Below are 20,191 nucleotides of genomic sequence, written 5' to 3'. Positions count from 1 at the left end.
GGCCTGACGTTTCTATCCTAGCAGGATCTTCAATCAGCCTCTGAAGAAGATCCTGCTAGGACAGAAACGTCAGGCCCTCTTGCTTTTACACATTCTCTTACACGGGCGCTTTAAAAATTAAAACTTAGAAAATACGGGGGCCTCCCAAAAAGAGACCCGAAAAACGGGGGCTCCAGAAATGGCGCCCAGAGTTTGTCCCGAAAAACGGGGGCTCCAGAAAGGACGACCGAGTGGACTCCCAAGAGGGGGGGGGGGGGAGTGGCACGATATATACTATACTGATTACTTTAGCGATATCTAAACGAGTAGAAATACTCATGTCAACAACATCATTTTTAACAAAGAATGCAAAGATTTTAGGACGTGATTCCTCTATAGAAAGTACTGCTATAGGCTGATGTGCCCAACATTACAAGTACTCGTAATATATGAATGCTGAACGTGCTCTTCATCTGTAAAGCTATAGCCAGGGGATAGGATGCTTCCAAAAAGTGGGGGCACCACATCAGAGGGTCACTTTCTCATTCCACAACCACCACTCGTTTTGCTATAAACCAATACACACCGGCCATATCACTTAAATATATATGATTTGTTACTATACTATTGAAATATTAAAATGAACAAAGGCTTATGATATCCAAAAGACAGTTCTTCATCAAAGTGGCACATTTTATTTGCCTGGAAGGCACATTTTCTATTTTGAAAAAAAGTGGGGAACGTTTCCCCAGCCCTCCCCCTTCCCCGGCACCCACCCCCTGTAGCTAGCCTAGACGCATGCTGAGTCTGCTCACCGCGCGATCACATGAGGACCGATCACACACAGATGCAATCACACGAACGAATCGCTCGTAGCGTGATGAATAGTTTAGGATCGACCCAGCGCTTTCGGCAAGAAAAATTAGCCAATAAGCCTTAACAAAGCCTATAGCAAGCCCTGCTCTCAGAAAAAAAAAACACTTTCGAAATAATTGATCTCGTGCAGTGAAGTGATTATGATCATTTCCCAATTTGATTTAGTTAATTATTAAAGTCATTAAATTTAAAAGATACATTACGTACTGAAGTATTGTCGATCACCGAAACCGAAAACTTGCGAGTGACGTTTTGTAAGCTGACTGTATAGAAATATGAAGTATTTATACTCAATTTCAAACTTCCTGTATCATATTTAAAGAGAGTAGCATTTAATAGGGCTGTATCTCGGAATATACATACTGTACCAATAAGAATACCCTCGTTTTAAAATATGCATAATTGCATATTTCGAGTGCTCATCATTTCAATTAGGCTCTTGCAGGGATTTTGTCTGTGTATATGATCCTCACTTTGTATCTTAAATTTTATCGAAGTTGAAAATGCCCTCTCTGGGGTTTTTCGACCTTTCCTATAAGAATATATTCTTGGGATAAAGTCGGGTAATGTGTCAGAGGTCATGAGTTATGAGAGCGTTGTGGTCAAGTGTTACGGAATAGCTCCATGCTTCCATAATTCGAGTTACCGTCGAATTTCATTTAAAAAAAAATAGACCTTATAACATCGGGTTAAACTATGGAAAGATATAAACATGTTCAAATGAGAAAGGCAAAATTTTCATAACATACCGAGATGTTAACCCTCGCCCTACCCTTTCACCGGAGAAGTTGATAAACATGCAGTACTATACGTATTATATCTGTATTCAGATTTGAGATGAGATGCTAACAGTGTGTGAGTGTGTGTTTGTCAATAGCGCCATCGATTTTGTGAATATATATCGCGTGAGTTCCTTGCGTGGAATGTACTTCCGACATGGTGAGTTCCTAAGTTACTTGTTGTTTGTTTATTGTATGGGTGACACCTTCCTACATGCATTGTGACGACAACTATAGTGCATTACTACTAATTACCGATGAAGTTAGTTCCTTGAATCGTTGCAAAAGTTGACGGATAAGAATTGATCAGGCACTGACGATGAATATATGTTCCAACCTTGTAAATATCAACTTTACAATAGCATTGGATCATTTCGTGCAAGCGAGAACAATAAAAATAAATAGGCTAAGTTTATATATTCCAACTCATTAATTATTCTTATTTGCCTTTAAAATGTTCTAAAACACCTTAAAAACTACATTTAAAAGAAATCAATATAATTCCATGTTTGCAAATACATTCCTCAAATATAAGACAAATGAAACCTATTGCGAAGCTTCTTTTGTCAAGTTTCGTGTGGTAAAAGTATCACAGTTTCAGTGACTGGACATTTATAACTACTGTCTATGTGAACCTAGACTTACTTATTTATATTCACAGACATTCAATCAGATTGTGATTTTTTTAATACACAAAAGATTGTTCAAACCGTCGAGTAACGAAGCTTTAACTATTCGTTATAAATTATTGTACCAAATATTTTTAGTTCCAAGTATTCGTACCAGTCGGTGTTAATCATAGAAACGAGAACAATATTTGCAAAACCGGCATTATGACGTATTCACTGGTTGTTACGAAAGTCGAAAAAGATCCACCCAGCTCGTCCAATATTGTATCGCTATATTGCGTCCAAAAGGTACCGTCGACCGCGCAGTTTAGCGGACTAAAATACATTCTAGACCTTCTGAGAGACATGACGTCATTGCAAGCTCGTCCAATCACAGAATGATCATGATGTTAGGCACGAAAACCAATAGCGTTGGTGTATGTGAAAACTTTCGGGCCGGTTTTGGTTGTCGTAGTACAGTAATAGTACCGTGAATGTTATTCTTTCCAGCTACGTATATTCCATAACAACTCCCTGATTAGATATTGTTAAAAATTTCTGAAACACCAACCTACAGAAACACAGATAAAAGAAGTTTGCTTCAAAAGTAAGTGATTCAAACATGTTTTTGAGTAAAATTGTCACAGAATCTGCATTTATTCTTTGGACAAAATACGTAGGCCTAACTTTTTTAATTGGTTCTCGCCAAGTTGTACAAGTTGTAGGCCTATATACTAGGCAATGTATAGTAGTAGTACTATAGCCTGGCTTCATTTATGATTTAGTACTAGAAGTTCTGGCATAGGTAGGCCGAGCTAATTGAAAACACACATGTGACTAACTTATGGGACTGGGAAACGTTATCACCCCTTGATTCAAACGGGCAACGTCTGTCAGTTGACCATATTATGCAATTTAATTATGAGGAGCATAATGTTCAAGAAAGACTACTTTCTGTTGAAAGTATAGCCTAGGTTTCTGTTAGAAGTGCATGTGTGTTTATAATGGTTACATACCTTTATTGCCACTGCTACAATAGTACAAATGGTGAAACAATATAATGGACGGTATGGAAAGGTACCGAACCTGTTATTGACGAGTAAACAGGGCTATATGGGACCACAGTATATCTATTTTCTGTGAAAATCCTGCAGATTGAAAAATCAACCTATACATATTCTAACATAGGATTCTTCTCACTAATGACAAACAACTTTTGCAGTATTAACAAGTGTTTACGGACTATATTTCTTAATTCTATAGTTCTGCTCAGATGCTCATTTTGGAAATAAAAATTAATTTTCTACTATGTGTGAAGAAACAGTGATTGAAGATTTACAGTGCTAAGTACTGTACTTGTATAATTATCATCATGTCTTTTACAAATTTTAGGCAATGGCATCAATGGGCCCACCCGTTGGTAAAAAAGCGAAACTGGGCAAGCCTCCGAAACGACGTGCTGTGTTAGTAAGTCTGACAAAGAAAGGACGGCTGACCTCAAAAACCGTTTGCTTTCGTCAGCGAAGAAGAAAACGAAAGGCAACTTTCAAAGAATTGTTCAGTAGAATTATTTGGGATGAAGATCTGCAGCTGCAACAACACCTGGAATCTGCAGATGGAAATTCTGATGAATTAACCCAGTCAGCATCCCTAGCCAGGCCTCAAACTACACAGTCTTCATCCAAGTCATACAAGGAGAAAGTGAAGGCAAGTGAAGAAGCTTGGACTAATATCCGGGGAGAGCTGATGAAGGCATATGTGGGGTCATTTATGCCACCAGATAAGGGTCAGTGCTGAGTCACTGGCTGCATTGCTAAAGTATCGTACAAGTGTGACGACTGCCATCACCACGCATACTTCTGTGGGCCACATCTTGTTCAGACTCACCAGGGAAAATTGCATGTGCCGTGTTCATATGAGGTATAGTTATTTTATCTACAACCTGTGTAATTGGTTTTCATTTCAGATGGGAAATATAGTATGTTTAATTCATGGTTCAAACTTACGTTCTAGTCAGTTTTCAGTTTAGTCAAGTACTTGAACAGTAATTAATATGAAAGTTAAATTTCCAAACAAATTACACATTGCAGGTGGATAATAAATTTTTGTAAAACAGTTATTCACATCATTTTGCAAATTTGTTTGAAAAATTAGGTATAGGAATTTGTCATTCACCTTCTGCTTTACAAGTTAATTGACATCTTATCTCCATTAAAGAAACATTTGTCATCAATTCAGACTAGCTGGACTACTTTTGTGCTCTTCACAACAAATGATCAATTGACATGCATGCATGAGTACAGCTACTCCTATATTGACTTTATTTGCCTGTATATCCACCAAATTGTCACTGTTCATAATGATATGCAATGGATATGACTCACCAGTGCCATGTGAGCTTTATCAATCTTTATCAATTGCTTGTGTATATTTTAACTGTGGATCAATAGTGTTCATAAAGTTTATAAAAGCGAGAAAACAGGTGTTTTCCCTTGAGGTGCAGCTTCTGTGGATAACCACAGGATTTAGCCAGTACCTACTATTTTGCAACTTCTCATAGTTGATCTAAAGTTTCTTTGTTTTCTACCTGTATTGAAGCTAGCTATACCTGTTCATGTTAACCACAGCCAGTTTATTTGTACTGCTTTATGGCAGTTTATCAGACTTGATTGTGGTGTGTGCGCTCTAAAGAAACAATCCTTTCATTGATTTTTAGTTGATACTGTTGAATTTCACAGGACACTGTTGTTTATGAGAAACTTTAAGAAACATGTCTTGTTAAAAATAAAGAACAGGTTGACACTAAAGTGGCATTTTCAATTTACTATTCAAGTAATTAAGGTCGAAGGGGTTGTGCATGTTATGCCTTGAATTCCAAGAAATAGATTGGAAACAGTTGATCAATATTTAATAACATTCAGATGAATCATATAAGTCTGTTGTAATTGTATATTATTTGATGTTTCTGTCTGACCCGGCCCACAAAGTTCATATTTCCAACAGCTATATTTTTCAGTTCTCTCAAACCAAGGAATCTATTTTTTTAACAGTCAGGGGATTTCGCCCATGGCTTGCTACAGAGCCTTAAGCATGGAAACAGCTAAATACTAGAATGAATAGATAGTATAATATACTATATTCTTTCATTTTCTTCTTTTGGACAGGATGAAACATTGACAGAGGTCTTTGTAAAACAGGAACCATGGTATCCAAAGGGAGACCACGACTGTGAATCGGTCCAGACACACAATATTGTTGTTGTAGATTACAAAGGTAGGTACATATCATACATGTTATATTCACTGACAATATCCATGCAGTTAATTACATTATTAAGTTGTTACCAGTAGGCATGGGGTACAGTAAATGTAATCATCAATCACCTTGGCTCGGCTGAATTTGTATTTAATTGAAACAATTGTTTGTTTAAAGAAAAGACAGTTAATCATGGCTTTAGACAGTGGTTTTGCTTTTCAACAGGCCAAAAGCATGAAAATGTCTCCTTTGAAATATGACAAAACCCAATTTTTTAAAACAAATTCTCCAAAAAATATACAGTATTTCAAATGTTGCAGTAGTTTTATAGAGGTTTAGAAATTGTTCTACAATTTCAGTGCAACAGTCTAAGCATCAGTGAGTATTCAGAAAAGTTTTATAAAAATACTAATAGAATGTCACAATATCAGTGCTGCTGTGTAAATATTAAGTTAACTTCACTGAAATGTAAACATTTAAATTAAGCAACACTCTGCATGGTTTCAGACTGACGATGATATTTATTTTTACAGGCCGGCAACATGATATTCCAGTGGCATTTTGCAACTGTGAGTCTGAAGCAACTCAACTTGTTCGTATGGGACTATGGCCAGCATCTGCAGTCAAACCACAGGTTGCATTTTCTGTAGACCTGATGAGATGGTTGACAGTCATGTCACTGGAATGCCATGTTGCACTCAGAAACCTTTGTCAAGCACTGAGTTGGATGGTGCCTAAAACCCTACCAATCTTAGTGAGTTTTCATTTTTAGTGATTCATGTTATACTGTATAAGTTTTTACATACAATTCTTTGGTTTGTGTCATGTAAATTATTGATTGATAGAATTTCACCACAAAAAGGTTGTAGCTGTATGTGATGCCTACATTATCAGATATAGACATAAGCTTTCATGTTTTACACATATCATTTCATCTACAATTTTTTTATTTTCAGGTCAAAAACCCTTATTCCCTGCTCTCGAAGAACTCCTTTGCAGAGTTCCGTTTTATGTGCAACCAATTGGACAGTTTTAAATTCCTTCAGAACCCACTGCTCCACAAACCCCTCAAACCAAGCTGTCTTGCTTGCCCGAAGGTAGGTACTGTACTGCACTAGGGACCTTATTTGATGTGAATGTTGATCTTCATATGGAGATAATAATTAATTGTGGCATTAATTGTTTGTGGGGTTCCGTGTTCATCATGAGGACTGTCAGCTGCTTCTATCAATCTGAATCATTAGAATGCTGCTGTATAGAACCACCATGTCATCAGCAGTAATACATTCCTTATACAACTGAAGCAGAAATATGGGATTCAAATTGACAGTGCTACTTGAAACTGTCTTTACAATGTTCTGTAGTAATCACTGGCATGCAATAGCCTAAAACATTATACTGATATGAGCAATTGGGATTTCTCTCTCGCTCTCTTGAACAGACCGGTGGTAAAAGAATTTTAAGCTTGGATGCTATGTTTGGCTTGAAGCGTTGGAAGAAGTCTGGCTCGAGCGAGTTGCCCCCAAAGTATGTAGATTCTTTCTTCTTGGAGCAGAACGTAGTGGATGGCTTTGTCCAGAGCTACCATCATCAGGCCACTAGCAAACAGGTAACAATAAATTAATACATCTCTATATCCTTGCCGAAGGAATCTATCTGGTTGTGTGCGTGTGTGAGCATGTATGTTTCAATGTGGCATATACTGTATATGATGGTGATGCCGTGTTTTTGTATCCATGTATGTATGGGAAACCTCCACTTGTTAACATGATAAGCACCATTTTATGTTTTGGTTGTGTTAAATTCATACTTACTCAGTACATAGATGCACCATATTTATTGCTCAGTTGTTGATTGAAAACTGTACTTCTGGTATTGTGGCTAACTTAGTGATTTTTACTTGGGTTTCTATTAAAGTCTGAGTCTTGAATGTGTTAGTTATAACAACAGAAAATGACCCCAAATGCTCAAGGAAGCCAGATCTGGTTGTTTAAAGGTTGCTATTTCAAGGCAATTTCCTGATTTTCTACGGCGGTGATTAATTTGTTTGAAGTTCCAGCTTTACCTTTACTATTTGAATCTGCCTATAGGGGCTTCACTCTGACCTCTGCGATGACTCACATAGCAGGGTGCACATTGGTAGACAAGCCAGGTGTTACCCTATAGACAACATCCTAAATGAGGTAGCTAAATTACTTATGTATGTCAGGCAAGGAATCACAAAAGACAAAACCTCATAGCTTTCTGGTTATCATGTCACTAAATCCTTTAAATAACTTTAAACATCGTGCCAACTGGTATCTGACACATATTGATGTTATATACACCTAGGGTATAATGATTAATGCTTCATTGCAATTGCAGAACTGTAGCACATTTCAAGCTGGTGATCTCATGCAGTCAAAGAACAAATCAAAGAAAATAGATGAGACGGGAGTGTTCGGGAGCGTCTGCAGGCACGAGATGCCAATTTCATTCTTTAGTCTTCGCCAGGGGGAGCAGTAAGTATATATGTAACCTAAAACATATCATCATCATCATTAATCAGTATTTATTAAGCGCTGTTATGGTGGAACACTGCAAGAAGTGCCTTGAAAGAGAAAGGTTTAGGCTGCTTCTTGAAGCTGTTTAGTGAGTGGCAATGTCTGAGTTCATGTGACTTTATAAACAAGGGCCAATTTTCTATAGAATGCAGAAATATCATATCCATTGAATTTGAAGGGAGGCTCAATAAGGAGATTAGCATGTGGAAAGCTTTGAGAATGAGTTGGCTTGTGAGGGGAAATGAAATCCCACAAATATTAAGGTGTAATCCATGAAGGGCCTTCCATATAGTCAGAAGGGCCTTCCCTATAGTCAGAAGGGCCTTTCATATAGTTCCATACTTGAAGTATAGCCATTTGGATGCTAAATTCTATTTCACTCAAAAAACAGTATCCACTCCAAAGGCCTTATTGACAAATTAGTTCTGGGGATGAGTGATGAGGTATACCCCTGGTGGAGTACCAAGCATGGGCATACTGTACAGAGTTTGATCACTCCTGTAGTTAGTTATATGAACACCAGAAAAGTAGTACCCAGGATTATCTTTATCAGTATGATTAAAGTGCTACTCACTCAACCTAATTTTCCCAATTACAATCCTGCATCATCGAAAATCATGAAGTTATGGTTATTTTTGTTTAAAGAAGACCCATTTTAATAAACATGAAAAAAATATACCTAGAGTTAGTAATAAAATGAACTATTACACCCAGTTACATTTGATCCATCCATCATAGTAAAAAAAAAGACTTATTTGTGACTATTACGTATCGTGTGTGTACAAGCCATCATCTTTATTAATTGCTTTATTTCAGACTTTCCAATGCAGTCTATATGGTACAGCATCTGTTGAAAGAATTGCCGAATACCCAGCATTACATTTTGTACGACATTGCCTGTATGTTAGAAGCTCACCTTAAGGTACGGTAATTGAAATACTTTATAATTATGTATAGCTTACATCAAATGAGACTACCAATCTCAATAGGTTAGGGTAAAATGGAAAATAGTGTCACATTTACAGGAAACTAAAGTCTAAACAGTGTGTGAAGAAAGAAACTGGTTGAGGGGTTGGACATTCACAATTGATAACCCTCCCTCATCCATGCTATTGGTAACCACATGGGTAAACAGTGATCATAATTGGTTTCTATTGGTTAGAACATTAACTTATTTTACCTGGCATCACATAGTATATCACAAAGCAATGGAGCTTTGTGATATCATAAGGAATATTCCCCATAGATGAAGCAATCATCCGCAGTGGCGTAGGAAGGTTCTTTTGAGTGGGGGGCTGAAGACTGATGGCCGGCCTGGGGGAGGGGTCTAAGGGATAGGGGGTGTCCCCCTCCCCTTTGGAATTTTTTTTGCATTTCCAGGTGGCCTTAGATGCAATTTGGCGCAATATAGCACACTTCAACACCCACTCCATTTTGTAAATAATTTTGTATTTTCACCTGGCCTTAGATGCAATTTGGTGCTCCAAATGAGATTTTTTTCTCATTTGGAAATGAAAGGGTTTTCTGACTTGCGAAGTGGGGGGGGGGGGGGCGGAATGAAACTTCCGCCCCTCCATATTTTTCACTGGGGGCTGGCCCCCCAGTCCCCCGCCCCCGGTTCCTACGCCCTTGATCATCCGGACAATGACTTGCTAAAATAACAAGCTTAGGAGCCAAGAAAATTTTTAATTTTAGTGGGTAATTGAAATTTACTTGCAACATTTACATACAAAGAAAGAAAACAAAACTTACTTTCTATCTCTCCCTATTTCTTTCCTTAAGCACATTCAGTATGTATACATTATTTCTATTACTTATGAATTTTGGGACTCATAAATAATTGCAAATAGAATAGTTTAGTGTGTACAAATTGCTATTGAATTTTGAATTTGCTAAGTGATAGTGAATAAATTATTCCTTGACTTGGTCTGTTGTCTGTATTGTGATTTGATGAGAGCAGAGAAAGCCTCCACAAAAACATAGTTACAAGTATGTTTTTCTTTCAATAAGCCATCACATGCATAGACACGAATTAAACATTTTCATTCCCCCAAAAAGATTCAATGCATAATGTTCTTTAAATTTTGTTTTCTCTGCAACAGAAATCAGGGCAACATGCACTGCTGTCCAAAATCAAACTAGCTGTTCCAGCTTTTCACATTTATGGGCACAAACCTTCATGCCAGGTAACAGTCTTATTCTATCAATTTCAACTCAATATCTATAACTTACACATGTATTCTGTAAGCTGGCAAGGAAAGCAATGTGCAATCATTGTGTACCAAAACATCTTGTAACCAGTTATTGATGAAATGTACAGTTCTTGTACCTTTCATGTGTTATGTCCTTAGTTGGTATCAGCCATAGTGACATGTTTAGAATGACTCTTGGCCAGAATCAACAAGAGCATGTGCATCAGCAGTTAGTTTCACATATACTCTTTTAATCAAAAGAAGAAGTTCTAGCAAACTAGCTACCAACACATTCCCGTTGTGTCAAGCAATATTTGTTGAAGTGCTCTTTGTTGTTTATGGTTGCATATTCCTTAATGCTAATCCTAAGATGTAGTAGGATCAATTCTGCTCATTTTGTTGTATATTAGTTACAACATGTCCCTAATTTACAAGCTTGCAATCACAGGACAGCATAAACCAACATAACATAACATAGTTATATATTTCCACAGATCACATACAGTACAAGACGGGTTGATGGATTTGCCCTCAGTGATGGTGAGCAAGTAGAAAGGCTGTGGTCGTACATGCGGAATTTTGTGACGAGTACACGAGAGATGACTCCATCCCACAGGATTGATGCTCTATGTGATGCTCTGATACATTATGCCCACAAAACAACAAGACACCTTGGTAATGCAACTTAAAATGACGCAATGGTTTAAAATTTTAATAATTCCGGTCAGTTCATAGCAATATTAATTGTTGGAATCCTGTAGTATTCCTTATTGTGTATTTCATTGCTGTACAAAGTAGAATGCTAATTAGCTTGTACAGTATTTCTTATTTTCTTACATCGATTGTTAAGTGCAATACCAAATGGTTGCCATACTGTTTGATATCATATATACTTTTTGTGTGCCAGTTGGGTAATTAATCAGTAGTATATGAATTCTTCATTAATTACTTCAATTAGGTGAAATCCTCCTGCAAAGATATCATCGTGCAACCCAGGCTGTGAATACTGCAAAGGAAGAACTGGCAGAAGCCATGTCGTCTCATCAGCAAGGTTTGTGATCAGTAGTAGCTTTTAACACGCCAATAGATGGGGGGGGGGGAAGGGGTAATGGTTGGCAGAGGGGAGCAGTTCATTAACACAGTCACAGTAACTGCTTCCAATGTGCTATTTGCTGTAATATTAACTTATATCACATGACATGATGTGTTGGTAGATCCTATCTTGTATTATCTTGTGTTGAAAAGATCCATATGGTTCTCAGATTTGTCGGGTAAAGAATGAAATTGCCACCCCTTTGTTGTGGATGAATTTAACTGATGGATCAGAACTTACAATGCACAATGGAAATACCCACCACCCTAACCCCCTTCCCCCCCAAAAAATAATAATAATATATATATATGTCACATACCCAAATTAATTGTATGCATGTGTGTGAAAGGAAATAAGTTCATGTAATGGAAACTTTGGCTTACATATTCAATTGAAATTCAAAGTGTCTTTGGCATCAAAATTGCCCCAACGGATAGACAGAACTTTGCAACCTGCTGCAAAAGTTGTACAGCTGAGTATTTGTATATACTTTATTTCAAAGTGACGCTGGGAAACACATATAGATAAAAAACAAAGGATAAAAAGTGTTGTGTTAAGTAGTGTTCAATGTAGTGACCACATCTGAGGAAACATTTAACAGTTTTTCAGCCAGAAATGTTCCTTCAAAGCAATGCCTTAATCATTCACTTATATTACACAACAGGTTCAGAACCAATCACTGAGACGATGATTCGAAGATGGAGAGTTGAGCTGACATCAACCCAAGTGTCTCCTTCTGTGTTGACTAGTAAGATTTAACTGTAATCCACTTTTTTTAGGAAAGCTCATTCATGTTTCTTCTTATTATATAATAGCCAAAGATGGCCAGTGAATGTATGTTGTACTGATCAAATTCTCTTGTTGGGTAAGAATATTTTTAGTTTTCATCAGCATTCTTGTAGAACTCAATTGATGCAACTTTCTCTTTTTGATGATGCTTCCTGCTTGTTTATCTCCACTTGCAGCATCTGGTGCAGACATGTCAACAAACGAGGCATATGCTATCCAGCTGTCAACATATTATGATATGTGGTGAGTTTATTGTACTCAACTTATGTGTATAACTTTGTATCAGCTATTATTACTTAATTCAACAATAGCAGTTTTACGAATGTCATATACGTACTCGTGTGCTGATCTTTCAGCATAAGTCGTGCAGGGTGCAAACAAACAACAACGTACAATATGTATGTCCTTCAACTACAATGCTCAAACAGACACATGCTTCTACATTTGGTTCATGCGAGCAATATTGCATTAAATTCATAATTGCAGATATAACATGTATAGAGTGAAGGTATTTCCTTGCTACAAATCCGAATACCATATAGCACAAACTTGAAAAATTTGCATGTTTCTGTAGGACAGGTTTAAATAATTGCCCACCATTTGGGTATGTAGCATTGGTATGTAGCACTGTTCTGGTGGCATGGTCACATAGCAACATGAAATAATGTTTTCTACATGTGTCTTAAAAATAAGCAAATGGTAAACAAAAGAATAATGATGCACTGAAATTCTGTAGAAGGCAAGCAATTGATACAAAAATAAGTCAGACTGCTTTTAGAGGTTAAAGTAATACAGGAAAAAAAACAGTTCCTCCTAGATGGAGAGCCTAGACTCTAAACTGAATATTTGTTACTATTCATTTTTTAAGCAAGTAAAATAGTCATTATTTTGGCAGTCCCAATCGAGAGATGAAATGGGAAAGCTGTGTTCACAGTTTCAATAGGTGACATAATATGTATCAACAACACTTGGACTCCAAGTAAGTTAAAGTTTATTCCATCAGCATCAATGCTCATACCAAGTCAGTTTCTGTGCTTTTAACTTATCCAAGCAGAGGTTTTCATATGGAAATTGGAGAGCATAATGATTGATGATTACTTTCAATTCTTGCAGTGATGAATTAACTGGACACACTGACACAGGGGATCACCTTCATAACCAACTCATTGCAAGAAAACTGAAAAGGTAAATAGTGAATCATTATTTGTGAATTGCTGTTATTTGGGAGTGGGCGTGGGGATGTATTACCATGACTGTGATTGAATCTTGTTCTTTCTGTGGTGTTTGGATTTGATGAAAAACAAACATTGTGTTTGAGCTGATAGACCAACCATTGCAGTATGAAGCCAGTATATATTCAACCTACATTTTCAGTGATACTGGATATAGCAGTAACATTTCATTATACAAAATTATGCTTTCAATGTTTCTGGCTTCATTTTCAAACACAATCAACTCCATATTTTTTTGTAATAGTAGTTTGCCAGCACAGTATATGTGGCTTCTTTATTCTTTATCAAAATTTTTCATTGTAGCATTCATGAACAACTCCTTGGGGTGGAGAGTGGACCTCGATGGTCAAGGGATGGAGATGATCTAAAAAAATATCTTCAGATTAATGAAGACAGAGCAAGACTGTCTATCTTGCAAGAACTGCATTCACTGACAGTAGACAGGTGGTTTCTTCTTCACTTGAAGAGGAGATATGCTGGTGAGCATGATTTTCTGTTTGTTGTGGTGGTTACACCTGACTTATTGCTAAATAATTACCTTCAGTTACAACTTTTAAATGTTCCTTACAATCATGTCCATCATCATTTCCTCTGGCACCAAACTTAAATTTTCTAAACTTGATCCAAAATGATCATTGCATCTTTGAGGTTTGAGTGCATTATAAAAACATAAATACACACAATGCTGTAGGTGCAACCTCTTGAGTAGGAGGTATGTGGTTTCCCTCTGAAGTTTTATGACTTAGATTGTAAATATGGCCATGCTGGACCACTTCTAGATGAAAGCCATTCCATATGAAAAACTCAAAGGGGATTGAGCCATGCACGCAATGGGTTGGGTCACCCCACCCCACCTCCCCTCATTAAGTACATGAGGTAAAAAAAAATAGCACTGTATCACACCAAACAGATATGAATGGTGCAAAAGGTTTTGCACATCATTGTACATGATTAAACTGTTTGGAATAATGTTAGTAAGAGTGCAATCAGTCAGTAATCAGTCAGTAAATATATATTAAGTCTATGATTTGTTCTGTTGTAGTTGAACGTCTTCTGTATTACATCTCTTTGCCACTGTATTGTCATATCCAAGTAACCACACTTTTAATTCCATGGGTATTATCAACTCTCTATGATGTTAACTCTCTTATTTCCCTTTTTTCTTTGTTGCTACCCCAGATGGACAAAAGATTGCTAAACGCCTCTGTTTAGAAATAAACAAAGTGTCAACTGCCATCAAGAAGTTGTTGCATAAATTTTGCAACAGGACTTTCAAGACATCCTCTGACCGTTATCCCAACATATTAACTTTGGATGATATATTGGATGTTAAATCACCAATATGGGATTGCCTATGTCGAGATGTCCCAACAAAAGAGAATGTGCCAAGGTATGGGAAGTGCCTCCTTGTAGATGCTCTACTGAAAGTTGACCACAGCTGCCAGGAAGTGTCTATGCTGGAGGCTGAGATGAAGCAAGTTACCTTAAGTATTGCCAATGCTATTCGTGATATGAGATTCATGATTTTCTTTGGCACAGAGCATCCAGGAGAGTCAATTTTTCTAACTTACAAGCTGAGAGAAATGCAGCATTTCTCATATTATATTTATACTTTATTTAGTCAAGTAGTGGAACTGGACCATGTAGAGGAACCATCTATTATCCGTGTCATTGATCTTCAAGACAGACAAATTGTTCATGAAGACATTGACCTGGAGGTGGTTCCCACAGAAGATGATGAAGGAGCATACTTGGATCAATTGATTGTTGATGCAGAGAATGCTTCCGGACACTCAGACTCGGATTAAAGGAATAACCAAGGCAGGGATCAAAGACAACTTATATGATTTAGTAACTTCAAAACTCTTTAATACTCAAATTTTTAAGTTAACCGCTACCCATTTGACTGAATATGCTGGCTTTGAAAATAAGCTCCCAAACCCTTGTCACAGAATACTGTGTGCCGCCATTGATTATGTAATACCCTTAAAATTGCATATTGATGACGTCAGAGTTCAGTCAAATGGGAAGCGATTAACTTAAAATTTAGTATTTGAGATTACTGAATAATATAAGTTGTCTTCAATCCCTGCCTTTGTTATTCCATTAAGGGAACTTTCAGTTCATTTTCCTTACATTTAGATTATGTTTGGAAGTAGTTTCAATCGGGTCAAGGTGGTTGTGGGGTGGGGGCGGCGGAGGGGAACAGTTTAGCTTTGTTAGTAATCATTGTACATTATTCCTCATTGGTATGAGATACATTTGTGTTTTGGTTTAATGAAAGTTAATGAGAAAGTTCTGTGTTAACATGATATCAAATGTCTATAGTTCTAGTCTAAAGTTCTTTGACATAATAACAACTTTGTAAGACAGAGAGATTGAAACAAGGTTTCTTCTTGGTATAAAAGTGTATGATTCTGAACTCTGAATATATTTTGACTATTATTGTTACTGTATCTTGCTAGGCTCTTAGGGATATAGAGAACGGAGGATTTAATTCACCATGGGTTATTCTAATAGTGACTTTTCCGATTGATTTCTAAGAAGTTACTTTACATCACAGCTGGTACCTGATCATAAAGTTGTTCAATATTTTGTTTACTTTGTAGCTTGTTTTTTTTTTATTTGCTATGTCCATACACTGTGTGTAGGGTCTCTTCAGTTATTTCCTATTAGTATTTTCTGCCCATATTTATATTCCCTTGAGATTTAAATAGTGAAAGGGGTTACATCTTTGTTGTTTTAACCAGTAAAATGCAAGGCTGTGTACTAATGGTAATCTTTTAACTCTTTCTACAGTATAATTCATTGCTGTCCCATCAAACACAAAACGTTTTTAAACTATTTTGAGAAGGGCACAGAAATGTATTTTAAAAAAATTATTGTAAATGGTATTATAACATCTTTTAGATATCATATTGAAACATAAAAACGTTTTAATAACATTGTCCTAATATTTTTTATAACATATTTTCTACAAACGTAAAAATGTTTTGAAAACGTTTAGAGGAAGGCATGGAAGAAGGTTAAAAAATGGAAAATATATCTATACTGTGAATGCTAGAAACTTAAATCAGTATAATTGTGTTCTCCAATACATTGCAGTTGTTAAAGTGGGCTTATGGATTACAACTTACACGTCGGGTGGCTTCCAATTCAACATTTTAAATCAAGTTTGGAATCTTTTCAATTTAGAAAGTCATTTCAGATGGGAAAACTGTAGATTGCTCTTGGATGAAAAACCCACCTTACTATGACCCGGCCGTGAATCGAACCCCGAACCTCCCAATTGCTAAGCCTCATTGCTTCAAATGCCACCGCCTTTATCCACTCGGCCACAGCACCTTTGCTTAAAGTAACATATACCATATATGATATTGTTATTCATGATATAGTTATGCTTGATTATTGATATTAATTGTCATCCGAAGTTGATTGTTTCTATTCTTATTTTTTAATTTTCTTTCAAGAAATTTACCATTATTCCAAATTTCCCACCTTTGAATAAATAGTTTACAAATAACAACCTAGCTGGTAATTTGTCACTTTCTTTCTGATGTCTTTGTGTCAATTTTTGAAGTTACAAAAACAAAGGGAATAAACAGACAAAATACAAGTCAACTTTGCATGGTGTTAAAATATACTTAAATATCACATTACTACCTTGTCCATTTTATAAATTTTAAACAGCAACCACCGATTCCTCCACTATATTCCAGAGCATCGAACACCCTCCAACCCTTCACGCATTGGCTATCTCATTCATGCAACCTGCACAGGCGCGGCGGAACAGGAAAATTATTGGGGGGGCTAATGTGTGGAGCAGGCGCGGCGGAATGGGGAAATTATTGGGGGGGCTAATATGTGGAGACTATCTAAGCGGAGCGCCACCATCGGTTGGCGCGGAGCGTACAAGAAAATTTTGGGTTTTTCAAACCCCCCAGATGGCCGGAAACGGCACTTCCCGAGTGTTTTATGCTGCGAATACCTAGCCCTAAAACATGGGTCTCAAGCCTGCAATTTCTCAGATTGCACGTAAAAATCTGTAAAAACATTGTAATTTGTATATTCGATGGTGTTTTAAAAGAGTACCGTAGCTATTACTCGACGTGTACTCGCAAAGACGTTTTTGAGTGTAGTAAATTACTACTTGCAATTAAATGCAATAAAATTACAAGGGCGTCGGAAGCTATTTTTGATTGGTACGGCGGTTCAGAGTGTGGCCAACTATCATAATTATCGGGGGGACGTTTGGTAGGTCAACTACGCTACGCGCCACCATGGTTGGCGCGTAGCGTAATGGAGAAAGTTTTGAAAATATGCCTCCCAGATTGCAGGAAATGGCACTTCCCGAGCTTGAAAACAAGACCCCTGCCATGCCAGAGTAGTCACATTTAGCCTACTTGCTGTCATCATTATTGAAAATTATTGAAACATATACCTCCGAGATTTTTTCCCCCATTTTTTAGTCCTACTTTTTTTTTTTTTTTTTTTGCGTCGTGAATATTAGTACCGGCTCCGACGCCCCTGAATTAAATAAATGTCATAAGAAAAAAACAGAAAGCATTTCTTAATGTCAACAAATGGGTAATTCCAAAACCATGTGCAGTTGCAAACAAATTTCTATGACCTAGCACTGTCATCATGTCATGAATGCATGTACCCTATACAGTACAGGTGAAATGCTAATATTTTTTTTTTTCGTTTAATAATTGATTGCGTTTAAACATAAAGCCATGTTCCACGCCTTGCGTGTACTCGTAGTGTAAACGCAAATGTTGATGAGTGTAGCGTTTAGCTTATTACCGTCTTATTTAAAACACTAATATTCGATGAGGCATGATACAGACAATCAATTATCATATTTAATTATTACACCTATGTAGTATACGTGTGCATCGGACAGATCGACAAGTATGCATTAAAAAATGGGCAGATGCACGTTTCGGAGCCTTGGTAAATATTGGGGGGGCTTATCATGCATTTGCCCCCTCAACTTTTTCATTGGGGGGGCTGAGCCCCCCCAAGCCCCCCCGGTTCCGCCGCCACTGTGGAGACTATCTAAGCGGAGCGCCACCATCGCTTGGCGCGGAGCGTACAAGAAAATTTAGGGTTTTTCAAACCCCCAGATGGCCGGAAACGGCACTTCCCGAGTGTTTTATGCTGCGAATACCTAGCCCTAAAATATGGGTCTCAAGCCTGCAATTTTTCAGATTGCACGTAAAAATCTGTAAAAACATTGTAATTTGTATATTCGATGGTGTTTTAAGAGAGTAGCTATTACTCGTAGTGTTCTCGCAAAGACGTTTTTGAGTGTAGTAAATTACTACTTGCAATTAAATGCAATAATTAAATAAAAGTCTTAAGAAATAACAGAAAGCATTTCTTAATGTCAACAAATGTCAACAAACAAAACCATGTGCAGTTGCCAACAAATTTCTATGAACCAAGCACTGTGACGAATGCATGTACCCCCAGCATTTACTACAATTATTACACCTATATAGTATACGTGTGCATCGGGCAGATCGACAAGTATGCATTGAAAAATGGGCAGATGCACGTTTCGGAGCCTTGGTAAATATTGGGGGGGGGGGGGCTTATCATGCATTTGCCCCCTCAACTTTTTCATTGGGGGGCTGAGCCCCCCCAAGCCCCCCCCCCGGTTCCGCCGCCACTGAACCTGCATTCCCCTTAAATTAAAATCTCGTTCCAACCTGTGCCTGTCACCTTCAATCTTTGTGAATTACTAAATAGTGCATAAGTAAAATTTCCCCAATCAAACACAGATGCCTAAAACATTTGTTTGCAGTTTATCCAGAGATATCAACTAAATGATGGTCACTCTGGAAGGCTGTTCTATCATAGTTTTTGTTATACACCAATTTCGTGTAATTATTAGACTGGGAAAGGCTATCCGTCTATATGATTTTTATTTGCGCCAAAAATAGGTGTTTTCGTCTTGAAAAGTTAAAAAGTCACTCTTTTGGGTACCCCCATCCTTTCCACTGCGGGTATGTGACAGGGCTGAATTTTCATATGTGGGAGGAAAGAGTCGTAGCTAAGTGTAGACAACTCATACTGTAGCATTAATACTCGTGGAGGGGTTATAGTCTATACGTTTTGGATGCCACACCCCCCCCCCAAAAAAAAGGTGTTTTTCACGTGTAGTAGCTATAATAACCATAAACAAGCACGTCTGCGCCGACGGCAACATTTGGAAAAGTTATAATCGATAAATAGTCCCTTCTGTGTTCTTTCATTACCGGAAGTCCCGTTCCCATCAGGTTCCCGCTGTCGATATAGCGTGACGTCACATCTGACCCACTTTTGACATATTTGTACCCATATCTCAGCAACAAAAAAATCCGATCGTTTTCAAAATAGCACCAATGGTTTCAGCATGTCCGAAACTATCATGAACAATATTTGCATGTAGTTTGCGCGATTTCGAATTTATTACGTCATAGGTGGGGGCGCTATTTTTGACGGGAAAATAAAGTTCACCCGATTAGCTTTAAATACCAGATTTAGTTCAAACTAATATTTAGAGATTATATAAACGTCGTTTGATCTGCTTCCGGTCTTTGATTGTTTTTTAAAAATAGTTTGTAATGTTTTCTTATGAATATTTATTTAGACCGCCATTTTGTCTAATATTTATAAAAAATGTTGAAACTCACTGAATCAATATAAGATGTCTCGAAATATTTTTGCTGCTTTTTAGAATGCAATCGATGATCGAGTTTTGTAATAATCGATGATATTGCGTTTGGTAACGTCACTTCCGGTCAGAAGAAAATATCCACAAAAACGGAACTTATTTTGTACAACCTAAAGAGATG

At 37.3% G+C, this 20,191-nt stretch overlaps 1 protein-coding gene across 3 annotated transcripts; it reads left to right on the top strand.

Annotated features, from left to right (window-relative positions):
• The first annotated feature begins 2,503 nt into the window (after positions 1 to 2,503).
• LOC139985100 (uncharacterized) lies at positions 2,504 to 16,872 on the top strand. 3 transcript variants are annotated; one of them, XM_071999298.1, is made up of 16 exons: positions 2,504 to 2,849; positions 3,635 to 4,162; positions 5,407 to 5,515; positions 6,031 to 6,251; positions 6,454 to 6,594; positions 6,939 to 7,106; positions 7,862 to 7,998; positions 8,857 to 8,962; positions 10,143 to 10,226; positions 10,727 to 10,907; positions 11,191 to 11,283; positions 11,990 to 12,073; positions 12,291 to 12,357; positions 13,228 to 13,299; positions 13,650 to 13,825; positions 14,526 to 16,872. In XM_071999298.1, exons 4-16 carry the CDS (start codon positions 6,096 to 6,098, stop codon positions 15,152 to 15,154), a joined length of 2,094 nt encoding a protein of 697 aa, XP_071855399.1. In that variant the 5' UTR covers positions 2,504 to 2,849; positions 3,635 to 4,162; positions 5,407 to 5,515; positions 6,031 to 6,095; the 3' UTR covers positions 15,155 to 16,872. The 3 variants fall into 3 exon arrangements, with proteins under 3 accessions (XP_071855399.1, XP_071855398.1, XP_071855400.1); XM_071999297.1 differs by having other exon boundaries at positions 2,504 to 4,162; XM_071999299.1 differs by lacking the exon at positions 10,143 to 10,226 and having other exon boundaries at positions 2,504 to 4,162.
• Positions 16,873 to 20,191: the final 3,319 nt, after the last annotated feature.

This window comes from Apostichopus japonicus, chromosome 17 (genome assembly GCF_037975245.1).
Source record: "Apostichopus japonicus isolate 1M-3 chromosome 17, ASM3797524v1, whole genome shotgun sequence".
Lineage (NCBI taxonomy): Eukaryota > Metazoa > Echinodermata > Holothuroidea > Aspidochirotida > Stichopodidae > Apostichopus > Apostichopus japonicus.
This window is presented reverse-complemented; position numbering and strand designations above follow the sequence as displayed.